Source organism: Zootoca vivipara, chromosome 3 (assembly GCF_963506605.1).
Source record: "Zootoca vivipara chromosome 3, rZooViv1.1, whole genome shotgun sequence".
In the NCBI taxonomy this organism is placed as follows: domain Eukaryota; kingdom Metazoa; phylum Chordata; class Lepidosauria; order Squamata; family Lacertidae; genus Zootoca; species Zootoca vivipara.
Window position 1 is genome coordinate 70,809,937 of NC_083278.1, and position 16,971 is coordinate 70,826,907.

Below are 16,971 nucleotides of genomic sequence, written 5' to 3' on the forward strand. Positions count from 1 at the left end.
GAAGAAATTACTGAATTAAAAGAAATTCAGGCTTTCAATTGCAAATAGTTTGCTCATCACTCAGTTTTTATTTTTTTATTTTTGGTACACATGGTGCGAATGTGAGCAGCAGCAGCATCACTCAGGGTTTTTAGTTTTTTAGTTTTTTGTGTCCAAGATTTAATTTTTCAATTAAAACATACTTGTCTGTTAAAGCAATTCATTTATTATGGCTCCACTTGTATTTTTCTTTAAATGGTCCTATTTCTGTCTTCACCTGTCTCCCTGTTACGTTAGTAGTGCTATAGATTCGGAACGCAGTCCTGCCTGTACTACACACTCTGAATAATATGGAGATCTATCCCATTGAAGCCAGTAGAACCTTCCTGGCAGCAGAAGTGATTGAGGGTTGTATGGGGTGGTAGCAACACCTTCCTGGTGGTGGTGGTCTTGTGCACTGGTATGTGGCAGGGCAGTGGTGAGGTCAGGGGAGCTCTGGGTTGGTGTCATCAGCATCCCACAGGTGTGTGTAACTGCTAGACACTGATGTCAACCTGGAATGCCCTCAGTCCATCCCTGTTGTGAGCGCAGTGCTGCTGGGAGGTAGGATTCCCTCTTCCAAGCAACATGCTACTGCTGCCTCCTGCCACTATGCTATCACTCCTGCCACTATGCCACACCATGCATTTTGAGGCAGACAATTCCACACAGTCTTCCTTTACAAGATTGTAGCATCTAGATTTCTTGGAATGGTAGTCCTTACCATCATGTAGCAATTTTGAGTGCATATCTGCAATTCTCACAATAGATTGTGCAATAGTTTCTGATAGATTGAATGTTATCAGTTTTGCTTTGATTACAAAAATCTGATCAGCCTTTTATTTAACAGAAATGTAATATAAAACAAAAAGTACAAAAATGTACACCTATCATATTCCCTTGGGCCTCTGTTAAATTTAGGCTGTAATTCTATATTCCTACATGGGAGTAAGCTCCAGTGAATACAGTAGTAATTATTTGTGAGTAAACATGTATAGGATTGTATAGTTTTCAATCTGCTCTAGGCATGCAAATTCTATAGTTTCCATGGAGCTTGAGACAAACTTTTATTATAATTATGTTTATGCTTCCCTTCAATCATATTTCCAGGGTGGTAGGCAAGAAAGTCAAATGTAAATCCATTCTTAAATATGAAGTAAAATAGAAGGAAGAATGTCAGAATTTCAGTTAATCACTGGAGTTCTGTTTGCAGAGACCCTCCTCGATAGTAATTAGATTAAAAGCATTTTTAAAATAAGCTATTGTACAAGCAGTATCCCAGTGAAAATCCAGAAAATGGATTAATTGTCACTGCAGAAATTCTAGTGGCAAAATTACTGGGGATAAAACAGTCACAACCATAGAAGAGTGCTCTTAAACTGTGACATTTCTACTAGTTTTGTTTAATATATGAAAACTGAACTCACCTGACTACAATGCTATATGTCTGGCAGTGAGAAGTGAGAGCTGCCTTCTCATGAAAAGGAAAAGCTCTGTTGTCTTCTGTGGAGCAGATCTCCATGCTACTCTTTGGAGGATTGTGCAAATTTTTCTCAGTTGTATCACATCTAGTGGTAAAATGTTTTAATGTGACTGAGCATAAGTCTTGTGCCTTCATATTTAGTGTTTGATTTCGAAAACTACCATGAATGTTCACAAGTTTCTTTCTTCTGTTTGATTTCCTTCGTTTTTCTCCAGGAGGTAGACCAGGTTGATCAGGTAGGATATATTGCTAGGAACTGATCCTAGCTGTGTTGGCTTAGCTCAGTTTCTCATGCTGCTTCCATGTAAAATACAATATTTCTACAGCTGGATTGAACAGTTCATAACCCTCATTCAGCAGCTGGAACATGCAGTACTAAAATCCTTTTTTGACTGCGCAGCCTATCAGCATTCCATAATTTCTGCTTAACGCACTTCAGTATGGAGACATAATGACAAAAGTTCTTTTTCTTCCCTTTTTTTTGTTTTGTCTGTGGTTCTGTTCTTTGGATCTCATCTGAGGTTGCCTGGCCTAGCATTTGTGGTCGGGAAATGGTGAGATAGATCAGTACTCGATACTGAGTTGCTTGGTGTCAAAGCCAGTGGCTAGCAGTATCTGGGTGACAATGGGCATTAGTCAACATGTGCTTGCGCACATACAGATTACCAGATAATGCATACATCTAAGCTTTCCACATTTCATAACAACATGCTAACTCCATTTCACAAATGGCATTTGGAATATTTAATAATTTATCATTAAAATATCGCTTGTAATTTGAAGCAATTGCAAGATGTCCAGGATATATTACTTACAGTTTCATAGAAAATCATTGCAAATATCTGGTAACTGAGTTACGTTTGGTAATATGGAGGGGGTACTGGTCTATCTAAACAGAGCCTTTTGATAATGAATGCAAGCTGAATTGCCAGAGGAAGACTTCCTTTTGATGTTTACACAACTTTTTGAAAAATATTTTCAGAAACAGAAGAATATTGCAGGGTCACTTGCTTTCTGGATGGCAAATGCATCTGAGCTGCTAAACTTCATTAAACAGGATCGAGAGCTTAGCCGAATCACCTTAGATGCGCAAGATGTTTTGGCACACCTAGTTCAAATGGCATTCAAGTAAGATAATCGGATTTCTGTATATAGTACGTTCATCAAGTTTTTCCTTATTCAGGAAAAGTTATACATTCTTATCTCCAAATGCCTTTAAAAACAGATATTGAGTGTTATCCAATGTTAGTCATACCCAGAGTAAGCTCATTGAAATCAGTGAACTTAAGTGCACTTATTTCAGTAGGTCTACTCAGAGTATAATTAATTGGCTATTACCAGTGTTTTCATTTTTAAAAGAATTAAAGTTGGTTAATTCATTTGTTTATCATATCTGTTAGTTGCTCAATCTACTGGCGCATCTTATTATGCTCTAAGTGAGGAGGAGTTCATCCTTACACTTGGGCACAGTAAAAATTCTGAAGATTCTTTATTAGAATTAATTTATATTAAGAGTGAAATGTACAAGCGACCTGTGTAATTAGAAGTAAAAAAATAAACTCCTTTTGGTGTTATTTTTCCAGTTTCAAGCAATCTGCGTTGTGTGATAGAGCTAGTAGATTATATGTTAAGCTAAATTGTTGACACTTAGGTAAATTCATTTTTTCCATGGCTGCAGGTTTTCATCAGCCTAATTTCTATGTTAATGAATCTAAATATTCTTTAAATGGGTGGAAGCCTTAATATTTATACAAAATTTTATTTTTTTCAGATATCTGGTTCATTGTCTTCAGTCAGAGCTTAACAACTACATGCCTGCATTTCTTGATGATCCAGAAGAAAATAATCCTCAAAGGCCTAAAATAGGTTAGATCACTTTATGATATAATGTACTAAGCATAAGGCCTACTGTCATGAGAGGAGCACAGTGGGAGACCTTATATATTACAGGGAACTGCAATGTGGTTTTGCATGTACAGTAAGACGGAGTTCCTCATCAGCAAGCTGCATGGCAGCCATTGATATCTAACCCATCTTTCCTGATATTGTATGTTAGAATGTAACCATGTGCGTGTGTTTGTGTTATTAATTGTTATTTAATTAATTGTTATTTAATTATTTATTAATTAATATTAATATTAATATTAATTGTGTGGAATAATGCATGGCCCTTCCCACTTGGATAACTCCAGTAACTGCCCTAGGCAGTTTCTTTGAGGACTTTAAGCCATGTTCTGTGGCAGTGCCAAACAATATAAATATAGTATTTGTGCTAAGGACATTACCAATTACGCATATTGACTGGAAGGTCAGCGGTTCGAATCCCCGCGACAGGGTGAGCTCCCGTTGTTCGGTCCCAGCTCCTGCCAACCTAGCAGTTCGAAAGCACGTCAAAGTGCAAGTAGATAAATACCAGCGGGAAGGTAAACGGTGTTTCTGTGCGCTGCTCTGGTTTCGCCAGAAGCAGCATAGTCATGCTGGCCACCTGACCCGGAAAAACTGTCTGCGGACAAACACCAGCTCCCTCGGCCAGTAAAGCGAGATGAGCGCTGCAACCCCAGAGTCATTTGCAACTGGACATAACTGTCAGGAGTCCTTTACCTTTACCTTTTTTTAACGTAACAGAGTAGCTCAACCTGGAATGCATAGCTGAGTAAACTATTGTATTTTTTCTTCTAGATGACGTCTTGCATACGCTGACTGGAGCCATGTCCCTGCTGCGGCGATGTAGAGTGAACGCTGCATTGACCATACAGCTCTTTTCCCAGCTGTTCCACTTTGTCAACATGTGGCTTTTTAACCGATTGGTTACTGATCCAGATTCAGGATTGTGTTCACATTACTGGGGAGCCATCATCCGGCAGCAGCTGGGGCACATTGAAGCCTGGGCAGAAAAGCAGGGCTTGGAGCTGGCTGCTGATTGTCATCTCAGTAGGATAGTACAAGTAGGTATTTGGTAGTAATAGGAAAAATAAGTGCTTGCTTGCATGATCTTGGAAGATTTTCCTCTACTAATTTAACAATGGAAATTCAGACTTAGCCACCTGTATGAAGTCATATGAAACCAGTGTCTGCAAAGTAGGGTTTGGGGTGTTCAGTTGCTTAATTGCATCAATGTGGTTTTCCTCAGAGAGGTCTGTTTTCTTGCCATACTGAGGAGAGCTATTTTGTACCAACTGCCTTATTTTTAAAAAATGTGTTTTCTAGTTTAACCTGTGCTAAGAGTTTCAAACACAAAATGTGTACTCATTCAAGAGCAGGGTTCCACTCCCCAATTTGGTGTGTAGAGGTCCACTGTCATGTTTCTTCATAAAATAAAAGTGATCCTACTAATTGTGCTTCTTTTTCAGGCAACTACTTTACTTACTATGGATAAGTATTCACGTGAAGACATTCCAAATATCAACAGTACCTGCTTTAAACTCAATTCTCTACAACTGCATGCATTGCTACAAAATTATCATTGTGCCCCAGATGAGCCATTTATTCCAACCGTGAGTTAATCTTGACTTTTATTTATTTATTTATTGTGGGGAGGTTCTTATTAAGGCTATTAAACATAATTTCCCTATAAATGTTTATATAGTGAAAGTTACGGGGTAGAGTATGAAAAAATAATGCTAACTTTATGTAATAATAAAAAGTTTGAGACATCTGAACCCCATTTTTTAAACGGTGATAGTAATTCTTAGCTTGAGTAGCCTATTCCGGCTCACATAGAGAAGGAAGAAAATACAGGAACCCCATGTTTTTCATGGGGGTTGTGTTCCAGGTCATTGTATATGACAGTGCTCTGCCCATTACACCCCCTTTTCCGTCCATTTCCAGGTCACCACAATGCTCGCATGCGCAATCATATATCAATTGGACGCACATAAATCTGCTTCATTGTTTTGAGTATCAACAGATAGGTTAATGATGCATTTTCAGTGCTCTTGGACTTATTTGTGTTTCCAATTTTGGGAAACATTGCAGTATTCTATTTATGGAATACATCTCTGGTGTAGCTTGCTACAAGTTCTTGAATTGTAGGTGGGAGGGTGGCGAGAGCAAAAAAAAACCCTGCTAAATAGTCAAACTAGGTTAAAAACCTAATGTTTCCCTTCATTATTTTTCCTGCTCTTCAAAATACAGATTTAATTATGATAAATATGTAACATCCAGTATAAATCAGTTTCTTCCTATTGCAAAAATGAATGCCTGCAATTCTTGTTTTGGTATCAGTATAATAATCCCCTTTGTATTACTTGTTGATCACAAATGTTTAATATATTTCTAATAATTTAAAGAATTTCATTTAAAGGGTACCTGCAGGTGGGGTTAAAGCTCACAGCTACGGTTGAATGAAAGCTTTTGCCTCTTGTATCTGCTTCAGACAACATCAACCTAAACATATCACATACATATTTCGCATTTGCTAATTTGGGGTGGCTAAAGTATAAAATGATAACTTTATATTATTGGATTCTCATGTACAGCATTGTTTACTCTCTCTCCCGCCAAACTAGGAATTAATAGAAAATGTTGTAGCGGTGGCAGAAAATACCGCAGATGAGCTGGCTCGAAGTGATGGTAGAGAAGTACAGTTAGAAGAGGACCCTGATCTACAGCTACCCTTTCTTCTGCCAGAAGATGGTTACTCATGTGATGTTGTCAGAAACATCCCAAATGGGCTGCAAGAATTTTTAGATCCACTTTGCCAAAGAGGTTAGTCCTTTTAGTCTTGTACTGAGACAGAAAATGCTTCCTCTGCTGTAGCTCAGCTAAGTAAAATTCATGTTGTCTTTAGATGTTTGGAAATCTCTTCTTGTCATTATTTTTTATGCAGGATTTCAGCAACTTTTGTTGTCATGGAGATTTTATTTGGGCATCCCTTAAATCAAGAAAAGGAGTTTCTTCTTTCCAGATTTGTATTATCATGTGATGCACATTCTGTGTTGCCTCCTTTGTCTTTTAAAAGCACAGCACTTGTCACATTGATGATCAACACTGTTTTTAGTAATGAACCATTTGTATGCATGGTATTTGTTTTTTTTCTGGACTCTCAAATTACCTCATATGAGACCTGGGAGAATACATTCAGTTATACGTTGTCTCCCACACCCTATCCCTTCTAGGTTTCTGCAGATTGACACCTCATCCACGTTCACCAGGAACTTGGACAATATATTTTGAAGGTGCAGATTATGAAAGTCATCTGTTGCAAGATAATGCTGACCTGGCAAGTACTTATCTTCTGGACATTATGGGAGAGGACGTAAACCATATGCAGAAACTAACCTGTTACTTAGGGTGGCACCTAGAGAGTTAAAATACAGATGATTGGATTTACTATATTTTTCCTTCAGCATAGCATATTAGTGCTTTCCTTAAGCTATTCAAAGTGCTTCATTTTGCAGCATAGAAGTAAGTTGAGAGCAGAATTACCTGCAACTGTATTAAAGTACCCAGAATGAATTCTTACTGCTGTGCTCAGTGTCGTGGAATACAGAGTTTAATCTGTGCTTTGTTTCTGTAGGCTCATCCCTTGAGGAAGGAACCTGAGATAATCACTGTGACACTAAAGAAACAAAATGGGATGGGTCTGAGCATTGTGGCTGCTAAGGTAGGAATATATAAATATACTAGAAAGCTCTGTCCTCCTGCTTGCTCCACACACACACACACACACACACACACACACACACACACAAAAACCCAAGCAAGGCTGTTTTGCAGCCCCTTTCATGCCCTCACTTTCATATTCACTCCTATTTTTGTACCTCCTCCCCCTCCTACTTCTGCAGATAAATGTTACTGTACCTTTAAGAATAGAATTTTGAAGACTGCCAGCTGGTTCAGTTAGGGGTGGTTAAGTGATGGATGTTGTACATATATGGTGTTTGCTTGTTAATAAAATACTTGTACAGTATTAAATTACTGCATTGAATCTGGACACACATGGTACCAGGAGTGAAGTAATATTTGAGGGCTCCTTTATCTTATACACAAGGTAGCTGAGGAATGAAAGAGGGAGACAACAATGGAGAGACATGGGGGGGAAAGTGGCAATTTAAAACAAGCCTTGAGTACCATAAGAAGGGAGTAGAGAAAGACTTTGTTGTGGTAGCTTTTTCATGTTGGCCTCTGTGTTGTCCCCATTTCCACTATTTATCCTTTGTTGTTTTTCCAATCCTCAGTGTTCCTCCCTTCAGATAGCCCCCATTGTCTTAAACCAGGGGTCAGCAAACTTTTTCAGCAGGGGGCCGGTCCACTGTCCCTCAGACCTTGTGGGGGGCCAGACTATATTTTGAAATAAAATATGAACGAATTCCTATGCCCCACAAATAACCCAGAGATGCATTTTAAATAAAAGGACACATTCTACTTGTGTAAAAACATGCTGATTCCTGCACCATCCGCGGGCCGGATTGAGAAGGCAATTGGGCCGCATCCAGCCCCCGGGCCTTAGTTTGGGTACCCCTGTCTTAAACAATCCCTCCCCCCCCTGCCCCGCTCCCAGTGTCCCTCTCTTCTCACTCACATGCTACTGCTGTTGTGCAATAGGCTTTGTCTTTTGGTCCTCTATCCCATCCTGTTTTCATGCAAATCTAGGGTTCTGATGAGGCACTCCAAAACCTGCAATGGGGGGTTGCACAGTGACAGATAGGACAGTGAAAATATAGGATATAGAGATCTATTTTCATGATCTCACGGCAAGAACAAATCTAGACACTCAAGTTTTTCTTTTTGGAATATTAAGTGAATAATTGAAACAAAAACTTTTATGTATTGTGTGATACATATTCTTTATATATGAGAAACACCTTGCTTACAATTTGCACCCTTTACAAACCAGCATTTCCTCTTAATAAGTTGAATGTGACTCATTTTAAGAAGTTAGGTTTGGGAGGGAGGGCATGCAGGGAAGATTTTCTCAAATATCGAGGACAAAAAATAGGGGAGAGAATAATTTTGACTAAAAACACAGCAACTTCTTTAGTTATGAAAAGTTATTGAATATCCTTATACCCATTAGTTATCTTTCTAAAACATTAAAAAGTTTGAAAGGAGTGATATATAAAGTGTGTACGTGTATATATATACACAGAGAAAGAGAGAGGTTTTGATTTTGTCCACAGTAGCCATAAAGTGAGTAACTGAATTGCATCTCATCCTATTGACTGAGGTGTGGGGAGTGAACAGGCAGGAGAGAGGCTCACCCTGATGACTTTTCTGAGATGTACATTCTAATGTGAATTAATGTGAAAAACAGTACATTCTAATGTGAATTACTGTGCCACCAGTTTCCAACCACCAGATGGTGTACTGTACCAGTATTGTAAAGCTGCCACACGTTTAACAAATTTAAACAGCTAGTTGGTAGGTGGCAGTGTTTTAAAACAGCATTTATATTTCAAGGAATAAATTTTAAGATCTGTACTGTTTATTTCAATAATGATCTTGCATCATTTAAGCCAGAAGCAAGTCATTCACTTTTGTGTTCTGCTATTAAGATACAAATGAACAGTGCAACTTTAGTGATATTTTTGCTGATTGATACATTTTTACTTAGGACGTGGTTAGTTGCCCCAGAGTATGAATGTGGGCAGGGCTGTTTCTGGCAGGTGCAGGACACAGGGCAAATTTGCACACTAAGAATCTCTAGAGGCGAGACCTTCAACTTTTTAAGAGCTCTGGACAGATGTAGATTTTTGAGCAGGTGCTGTGGACATCACACCCTCTGGCCACTTCTTTTCTACCTTCCCTGAATCAGGGAATCACACAATCTATCTCTCCAGAGAGAGAGAGAGAGAGAGAGAGAGAGAGAGAGAGAGAGAGAGAGCGCATGCACACACTTCACTTTTTCAGTGAATCTCTGTAAAAGTCATATTCAATAGAATTAATTCAGTAGAAAAACACTTAGAGCAGAAAGAGGAAGTGAGAAAATACACCATTTTTCTAACTTTCTCCTTCGGCTCTGTATACTTTTCAAGGGAGACAAAGAAAACCTACCTCATGGTGAAATAGTTACTGAATGGGAGGAAGGCCTCAGAGGCTTGGTGAGCCCTAGGGGAAGACCTCTAGGGCACCACTGTGCCCATGGTCACAATTCTGGCAACCTCCACTCAAGCGCTCCCTCTGGATGGTCATTGCTACCACTGCCACTCCTATGCCTCTTCCTCGCCTCAACTCCCAAATTGCTGTGCCATTTTAACACAGCAACAGTGCTGGTGCACTTTCCTCCCCTTTATCTGAAGAAAGGGTTGCTTCCTCAGAAGCTAAGCAATCAGGGTAAGGTGGTCCAGGAAAGGGACTGTGTTGGTCATCCTCACAAAGGATTGAGTTCCAGAGCAATTTGCTAGAGATAGTCCTGAATTCCTATGCATGTCCAAATTACACTCACAATACTGCGGGTTGTGTATTTTCAGCTTAAGAACGCGGCGGACCCGGAAATGTTTACTTCCGGGTTCCACTGAGTGCACATGCGCAGAAGCGTTCTATCGGCACTTCGCGCATGCGCGGAAGTGCCGCTCCGGATAAGTACTTTTTGGGGTGAGAATGTCACCCCGTAACAGATCAAGTACATATCTAGAGGTACCACTGTAATGGTTTCCAGTAGTGGCCTTGCTGATGCTTCATTTCTGTTGCAAGACTTTTCTATAGCAGGAGTACTTTTTTGGTGGTAGTGGCTGGATTGCTCGGGGGTCAGGGGGGCAGTAATACTAAGAGACTAAGGGCAGAATTTAGTGCTCTAAGCCTGAAAGATGTTTCGATGCTAAATGCTGCCTGACTTCCAACCACACTGTGGTTACATTTTATGAAATCCAGATGATTTGGAAGCAGTGTGTGCATGCAGTTTACTTTAAAAATATATCACGGGGTAGGATGGGGAGTGAGGGGAGGGGTTAGCATACGACTTCTTCCCATCTGTGGGCCAGCACTTACTTCCTGTTTAATTTGGATTTTCTGTATCTTACTGAAACGGCCGCCTTGATTTTTCCAGGCAGTGCCTATAGTTTAATAAAGCTCTTAATGATAAACTAAAGGCAGAGTAGCATAACTGATTGTACAAAGGGTTGGAATATTGTATTGGTTGTAACTAGTGTTGATAAATGCTATGCTATATCAGTGTCCAGTTCAGAGCTGTCTTGCTGGGTGTTTTGGAAAATCTGGCAGACTGATGTTTGGGTTGTAGTTGAAGGCTGAAAAAGGATTGAAGAGTTGTATTTCTGGAGTTAAAATGTGGTTTTCTGTCGTTGGAAGAACAGAATCCTCGGTAAGTCTGTTCAAAAAGTGCTTTCCTATAAACGTTTAAACATTATTCCAGTATTTTTTGCTGTACTTTGGCCAATTTAAGTTGTCAGTGACTACTTCATTTAGCACTACTTGTTGTTGCATGCAGCTAAGTGATGTTCTTTTTAAAAGTTAGCACAATAAATTTTTACCTTAAGCCAGTTCCTTTTCTGTGCTTTTCAATGACAAACTTAGTGAGAGGTTTTAATCTACTGTAGTCTGTCAAGTGAACAATTGCTTCATTTACTATTGAAAGATTATGAATAATGTAAGATGTGCGCTTTTCCTTCCATCTATAATCCAGAAATATCTTTATAAATCTTGTGATTTTGTTGTGTGAAGAATGTTAAAACATATTAAAATTAACAATCTAAACACTAAATAAGAATAAAATTAACTGACTTCAATATATTTATTTCTGTAGAGGTTCCTTTCGTTATTTACATGCCATTTAGATTGATGTAAGTATTGATACTGAACTACTTGATGGCATAGTTGACCTAAACACAATCATAGTTGAAACACACATTTTTCTCTGTGTCAGTCACCACTCTTCACAAGGAAAAGTCAAAACATTCACTATAAAGCAGTGTTTTGTTTTTATGCCTGTACTTTGATATTAGAAAGGAAAACTCAATAACTCTTTCAAGTAATGATTGAGAAAATATTTATTATCAATGACAATAGTAGAAAGAAAATCATTGCATTAGGAAAGTGCAATACTGCATTAAACCACTGATTTATGTAAAAATGGATTTTTCAACAAAGGGCTTTCATCTAACCTTTAATGTATTGTTGATGTTCACAGCCTAACAGTTCTGCATACTTACAAACAATCCTATGTATGTTTACTTAAAAGTAATATGTTAAAGTAATGATAGCAATGTAAAGTAATGATAGCTGCATTTAGGATTGCAGCCTCAAGCACCTAATTCTTTTATGAATTGTAACTAATATAGCTACCGTTATTCTGGATTCCGAAGCTTATGTTAAGATGGGATAAAAGAAGAACAAAGCTTGATCCTTCTTTTCTACACTGCTCTTAAAATCATAGAATTGTAGAGTTGGGGACCCTGAGGATCATCTAGTCCAACCCCCTGCAGGAATATGCAGCTGTCCCATATGGGTATTGAACCTGCAACCTTGGTGTTATCAGCACCATGCTCTAACCAACTTCAGCTTCCACTACTTCAAATTTTCAAATAGGATTAGTAGCTGATATTGTCACTGTTTAGCAGTTTCTTGAAGAAGAATGTATAGAAAGAATGTGAAAAGCTTTATATCATTCTCACTTTCTGTTCTGCTATGTCTCAGAAACAAGCTTTTATGAGAGCCACTATAGCCCAAATGGGAAAAGTAAATGGCCTGATTGCAGTGTGGATTGAGTGCCTTTGATCCAGAGATCTATGAGCAGCATTACACACACAGAACACTCCCACTCAAATAAGGAGTATAGAAGAGAGGTGGTTTTCCCCAGTTGCCCTTTCACTCACGGACTGTGAACATTTATTCTGGAGGATCACAGTGAGACAGGGAATTTGCAAAAAATCACAAACCACTTCCATGAGTGGGAGCCTCCACTGAATTGCAACTCCTTTCCATGAATGGGAGGGTTTGTAACATTTACAGAACATCAGGCGACTCTTCTCTGACACTTGAGAGATCACTCAGAGTTCTGTTTTCCACATGGAGATTTAAAAAATGGACAAAACATACAAGTGCCCCTCTGACAGTTAGAAGCAAAGTCCTTTCTACCTTCTATGTAGACTAAAGTTATGCAGCAAATTGAGCTGCATATATAGCGGGGGAAGGTTCCTAGCTAGGGAAAGTCAATAGTCCAGTGGTTGAGCACATGCTTTGCATGCAAATAACCCCACATTCAAACCCCATTATTTCCAGGTAGGGCTTTGATGGAGTCTGCCTGAATTCCGCTGACAGTTGGGTGTCTACAGTATTGTGCTAAGGAGACCAGTGGTCTGACTTATACATATAGTACATATGGAAGTATATGTATGCCTATACTTATACCACATGTATGTATGGAAGTAAATTTGTTACAGATGAGTTCTCTTGCTTTAGAATCTATTTTAATACTTACAAGGTGTAAAAAGTGTTATAAGTGCTGTATAGATATTAAAGATAAGATTGGTATATTGAGGGTTGGGCACATAATAATAATAATAATAATAATAATAATAATAATAATAATAATAATAATAATAATTTATACCCTTTGCTTCTTCTGCCACACTTGTTGCGGTTTACAAAATCAAAGGTTCTGTTAAGGAATTTGGAGCAAAAGGAAGAAGCTGTGGAAAGGGGGGGATTAATACTGGTTGCAAATGTTCATTCACAGAAGTATATTCTTGTATTTCAGTTTTAGAAGCCATTGAACAATACACATGCAATGCAACTCACATAAATTCAGCAGGGCTTCTGTTTAAGAAATTGCAAGCTAACAAAATAACCAGGGATATAGTGTGATGTAGCTGTTGAAGAGTCTGAATTAAGAGTTGGCAGTACTTGTTCACCTCACAGTTCAACTATGAACTTGCATTGTCTTGCCCTGGACCACCTAATATTTTCCCCTCAGTTCCTCTGCCCACCAGCCAATCAGTAATATAAGTACAGGGATGGTCATAGAGTTCGGTGAGATCCTTATATCAAATAGTTTTATATTTTAGTTATCAGTGGGTAAATGGTTAAGTGAAACTGCAATATCATCACACTCCTATATTTCTATTTGTATAATAAAACAAAATGTAAAGAATGTCATCACACAGCCCCTGTTGGAGGATTTGTAGTTTTGTGTCCCAATCCTGAATGTGCATTAATTCAGGATGGGATAGGGGAGCAAATATGAAGTGGTGGTTTAAAGCAACAGAAGTTTGAGTAAAGCAAGGTAGGAGGGAGCTAACAGGAAAATGTTTTTTTTTAAACAAGCAAACACTCATATGTGTGCAATATCAATCAACTGAACTTAACATTATTCAGCTGACAGGCTTAAGAGTCTGTTCATCTTAAAGGTACAGTAACATCATCATGGAAGAGGGGGGAATGCAAAGGGGGCTGTTAACTAGGAGGAGGCATGAAAAAGGGGTGATGTATGCGCAGAGGAGAGTTGGAAAAAAGGAGGAAGAGGGAGATAGGAAAAAGAGGATGAAGGTGAAAATGGGGATGCAAAGAGCTGTGAAAAGGAGAATAAGAGGTGTGGGAATGCAGGTGAAAGCATTTGCATGAAAGGGTCTGTGGAATAGGAGGGGATGATAGCTTCAGAATGGGGTGGAAGGCGAAAAGGGTGCTTAGTAGTTGTAATGTGTGGGAAGAAGAAGATGCAGGTTAGCAGGATGTGCAGTGAGGATGCACGAAAGGAGGGGGAAGAGGAGGAGGCATGGATATGGGAGTGAAGATGAAAATGGTTGCAAAGCAGGACTGCAGAACAGAAGAGAGAAGTGGCTTCAGAAGTGTGGTTGGGAAGGTGAAAAGCAAGCTTAGTAGTTGCGTGGGGTGGGAAGGGATTAATGTGGGGAGAATGGCACGATTTGCTGCTTGTCAGAAAAAGCAACCTTTATTGTGCATATGTAATAAGAATTGTTTTATCTCTTTCTAGGGGGCTGGTCAAGATAAACTTGGAATCTATGTCAAATCTGTGGTCAAAGGTGGTGCTGCAGATGTGGTTAGTAGTACCTTTAATTATTAAATTACTAAAATTTCAGTGATTAATTTTGAATTGTTATAAGCTACATAGTTTAGCTTGGCTAATCTCCTATTGTATAATGTACCTTTTATGAAACATTTAACCAGGATGGACGACTGGCTGCAGGGGATCAGTTACTTAGTGTGGATGGACGCAGTTTGGTTGGACTATCCCAAGAGAGGTATGTCATGCTTTTATGTGTTCATAGAAGAGTGGTGTGGTTATAAATTACATAGGACTTTTCCTCTCATCTTTTACACCCCTTGATTTGATTGACATATATTCCATTCTCAACCTCCTCTGTCTTTAATCACTGGTCATGACATAGATGTTGAGACACATTTGCTCACGCAAACATGTGTAGTGTAGTGCTGTGACTTGCAATGGCTCTGGAATTTTTGAATTGTAGGAGGCATTTGGTTTGTCCTGAGAAAAGCGACTCCGCTTTTCATCTCTATGCTGTCTGGTCTGCCAGACTGTTTAACCAACTTGTAGCACTTCTATTAGAACCATATGGGAAAAATTGAGCCCTTTTGCAACAGTTGCAGAAGTGGGGCTGCACAGATTGGCAACCCAGCCAGATGGTGGGGTATAAACAACAACAACACTAGTGTACCCTTTTCTGCTGCAGTACCACTGATAGTAGCTCAGAGTGCCTCATCAAAGAAATTTCTGGTTCCCAGAGTCTGTGATTAAATCCTGTATTCGATTTTAAAGCTTGCAGTCCTTGCAGTTTTAAAGACAGTCATTTGTGCCATTTCTACTTTAGTAAATAAACTGGCAATTCTTTCTGTGGTGTGTGGGGTTTTTTTACTTAGAGAAAGTTTGGATGACATGTGTAGCGTGCAAGATATTAGATGAAATTTTTTTTCTACTCATGGTTCATAAACAGGCTGTAAGAGAGAGGGCTTGCAGAGAGCAGCCCACTCTGCTTACTTCCATCAGATGGGAGAGCAGCAGCAAGTCTGGGAGGGAAAACCAGGAACAGGAAGGGTTAAGAATGGTCCAGGGCTCTGCTCCAGGCTGGGAGAAGGGAAGCAGGGGTGGAGCTAGCTTCAGCAGGGGCTGGAAAGGAGGGAGTAAGTTGAACGGCACCTCAGGAGCCTGTTTTGGGACCACGGAGGACCCATAGAGCAAGGAGGAAGGGCGTTTGGATGCCCAGTCTTAAAAGGGGGGTCAGAGCCCACGAGACGCCATTGTGGGCTTCTGCCCCATGCAGAGCAGACATGATTTGAGACATCTCACCACTGTATATAGCATGCACAATAAAACTCTGAAAATCCAGAGGATGTGTGGAGTGCTTACTCGGGAGTAGCCAGCACCCATCTGTGACACAGGCCCTTATTCCAAATATTACTATTTTAAACAAATTAGTTTTATCTTTTATCTGGAAAACTTATATTTTGTGTACTTTCTCTTTGATCTTTAGTACTATCTTGCTACTGTCAATTTTCAGGGCAGCAGAGCTGATGACAAGAACAGGATCAGTAGTGACTCTAGAAGTAGCAAAACAAGGAGCAATTTATCATGGTTTAGCAACTTTGCTTAACCAGCCGTCTCCAATGATGCAAAGAGGTAAAAAACTGAAATATTCTTGTCCACATACATTTTTGGGTGAAAACCAATCTTAAATCTCCATGCTTTCTAGAAATTGTGTTTGAATAAACATAGTACAGCCTAATTCACTCATTATTCTTTCTCTGAAGGAGAGGCATATACTGTAAATCCTTAAACTCTAGTACAATGCAGTCCTATGCATGTCTACTCAGAAAGTCTCACTAATGGGGCTTGCTGTTGGACAAATTTTCATAGGACTGCAGTGTTGAGTATGTTGAGGGTTGTTCCCCAAAAGTAATGAGAGCACAGACTATTTCATAATCTATTTCCTTCTCTGTTAAATTTGAGGAATGATCATGACCTGTTGAAAGGACAAAACAGTCAAGATTGTCAAGCGTTCTGAAGATTAGATTAAAACATTTTCTATGGGTTGGTACTGTTTGGCAAACATATATTGAGTCTGACCTCTGATCCATCTGGCCTAGTACTGCCTGCTCTGACTAGCAGCAACTCTGCAGATACCTGCTGCATAATATCCTTTTAGCTGGAGATGCTGGGGATGAACATAGAACACAATGCATGCAACACCTGTGCTTTTGCCCTGACTATGTGCTTCTCCAACTTAGATAGGAGTGAGAATACTGCATTTCATTTCTTTTGGCCCAGTAAATGCAGATTGTGTGGCAGCTCTGTTCATTTGTTAATTTCACTGGCTTGGAATGAACTGTAATTCAAGTGATTCCTGATTCATCTCTCATTCAGAGGCCCCTGGCAAGCCACTTTCATTTTGGGTGAGATACTACCGTACCACCTCAGTATTAATTCACCTTAAGAAGGAAGCAGGAAGTGCTTCATAGTTTAGCCTCTGTCTGAGCTTGTCTTCAAAGAACCTTCCTTCTAGTAAATAGAAAAGAGAGTGTCCAGTGACTAAAGCCCCATT

The 16,971-nt window shown here is 39.4% G+C and overlaps 1 protein-coding gene across 6 annotated transcripts in view; it reads left to right on the forward strand.

The window, feature by feature from the left end:
- The window catches only part of AFDN (afadin, adherens junction formation factor), a 91,154-nt gene that overhangs the window by 55,972 nt on the left and 18,211 nt on the right, over positions 1 to 16,971 (forward strand). For 3 of the 6 annotated variants that reach the window (XM_035108557.2, XM_035108552.2, XM_060272824.1), the window contains 11 exons: positions 1,717 to 1,737; positions 2,484 to 2,629; positions 3,273 to 3,367; positions 4,181 to 4,446; positions 4,852 to 4,995; positions 6,010 to 6,208; positions 6,619 to 6,722; positions 7,020 to 7,106; positions 14,388 to 14,453; positions 14,582 to 14,655; positions 15,931 to 16,049. In XM_035108557.2, coding sequence (XP_034964448.2) covers positions 1,717 to 1,737; positions 2,484 to 2,629; positions 3,273 to 3,367; positions 4,181 to 4,446; positions 4,852 to 4,995; positions 6,010 to 6,208; positions 6,619 to 6,722; positions 7,020 to 7,106; positions 14,388 to 14,453; positions 14,582 to 14,655; positions 15,931 to 16,049 — 1,321 coding nt within the window. The remainder of the gene's footprint in view (positions 1 to 1,716; positions 1,738 to 2,483; positions 2,630 to 3,272; positions 3,368 to 4,180; positions 4,447 to 4,851; positions 4,996 to 6,009; positions 6,209 to 6,618; positions 6,723 to 7,019; positions 7,107 to 14,387; positions 14,454 to 14,581; positions 14,656 to 15,930; positions 16,050 to 16,971) is intronic. The other 3 variants (XM_035108553.2, XM_035108556.2, XM_035108561.2) reach the window with 1 other exon arrangement.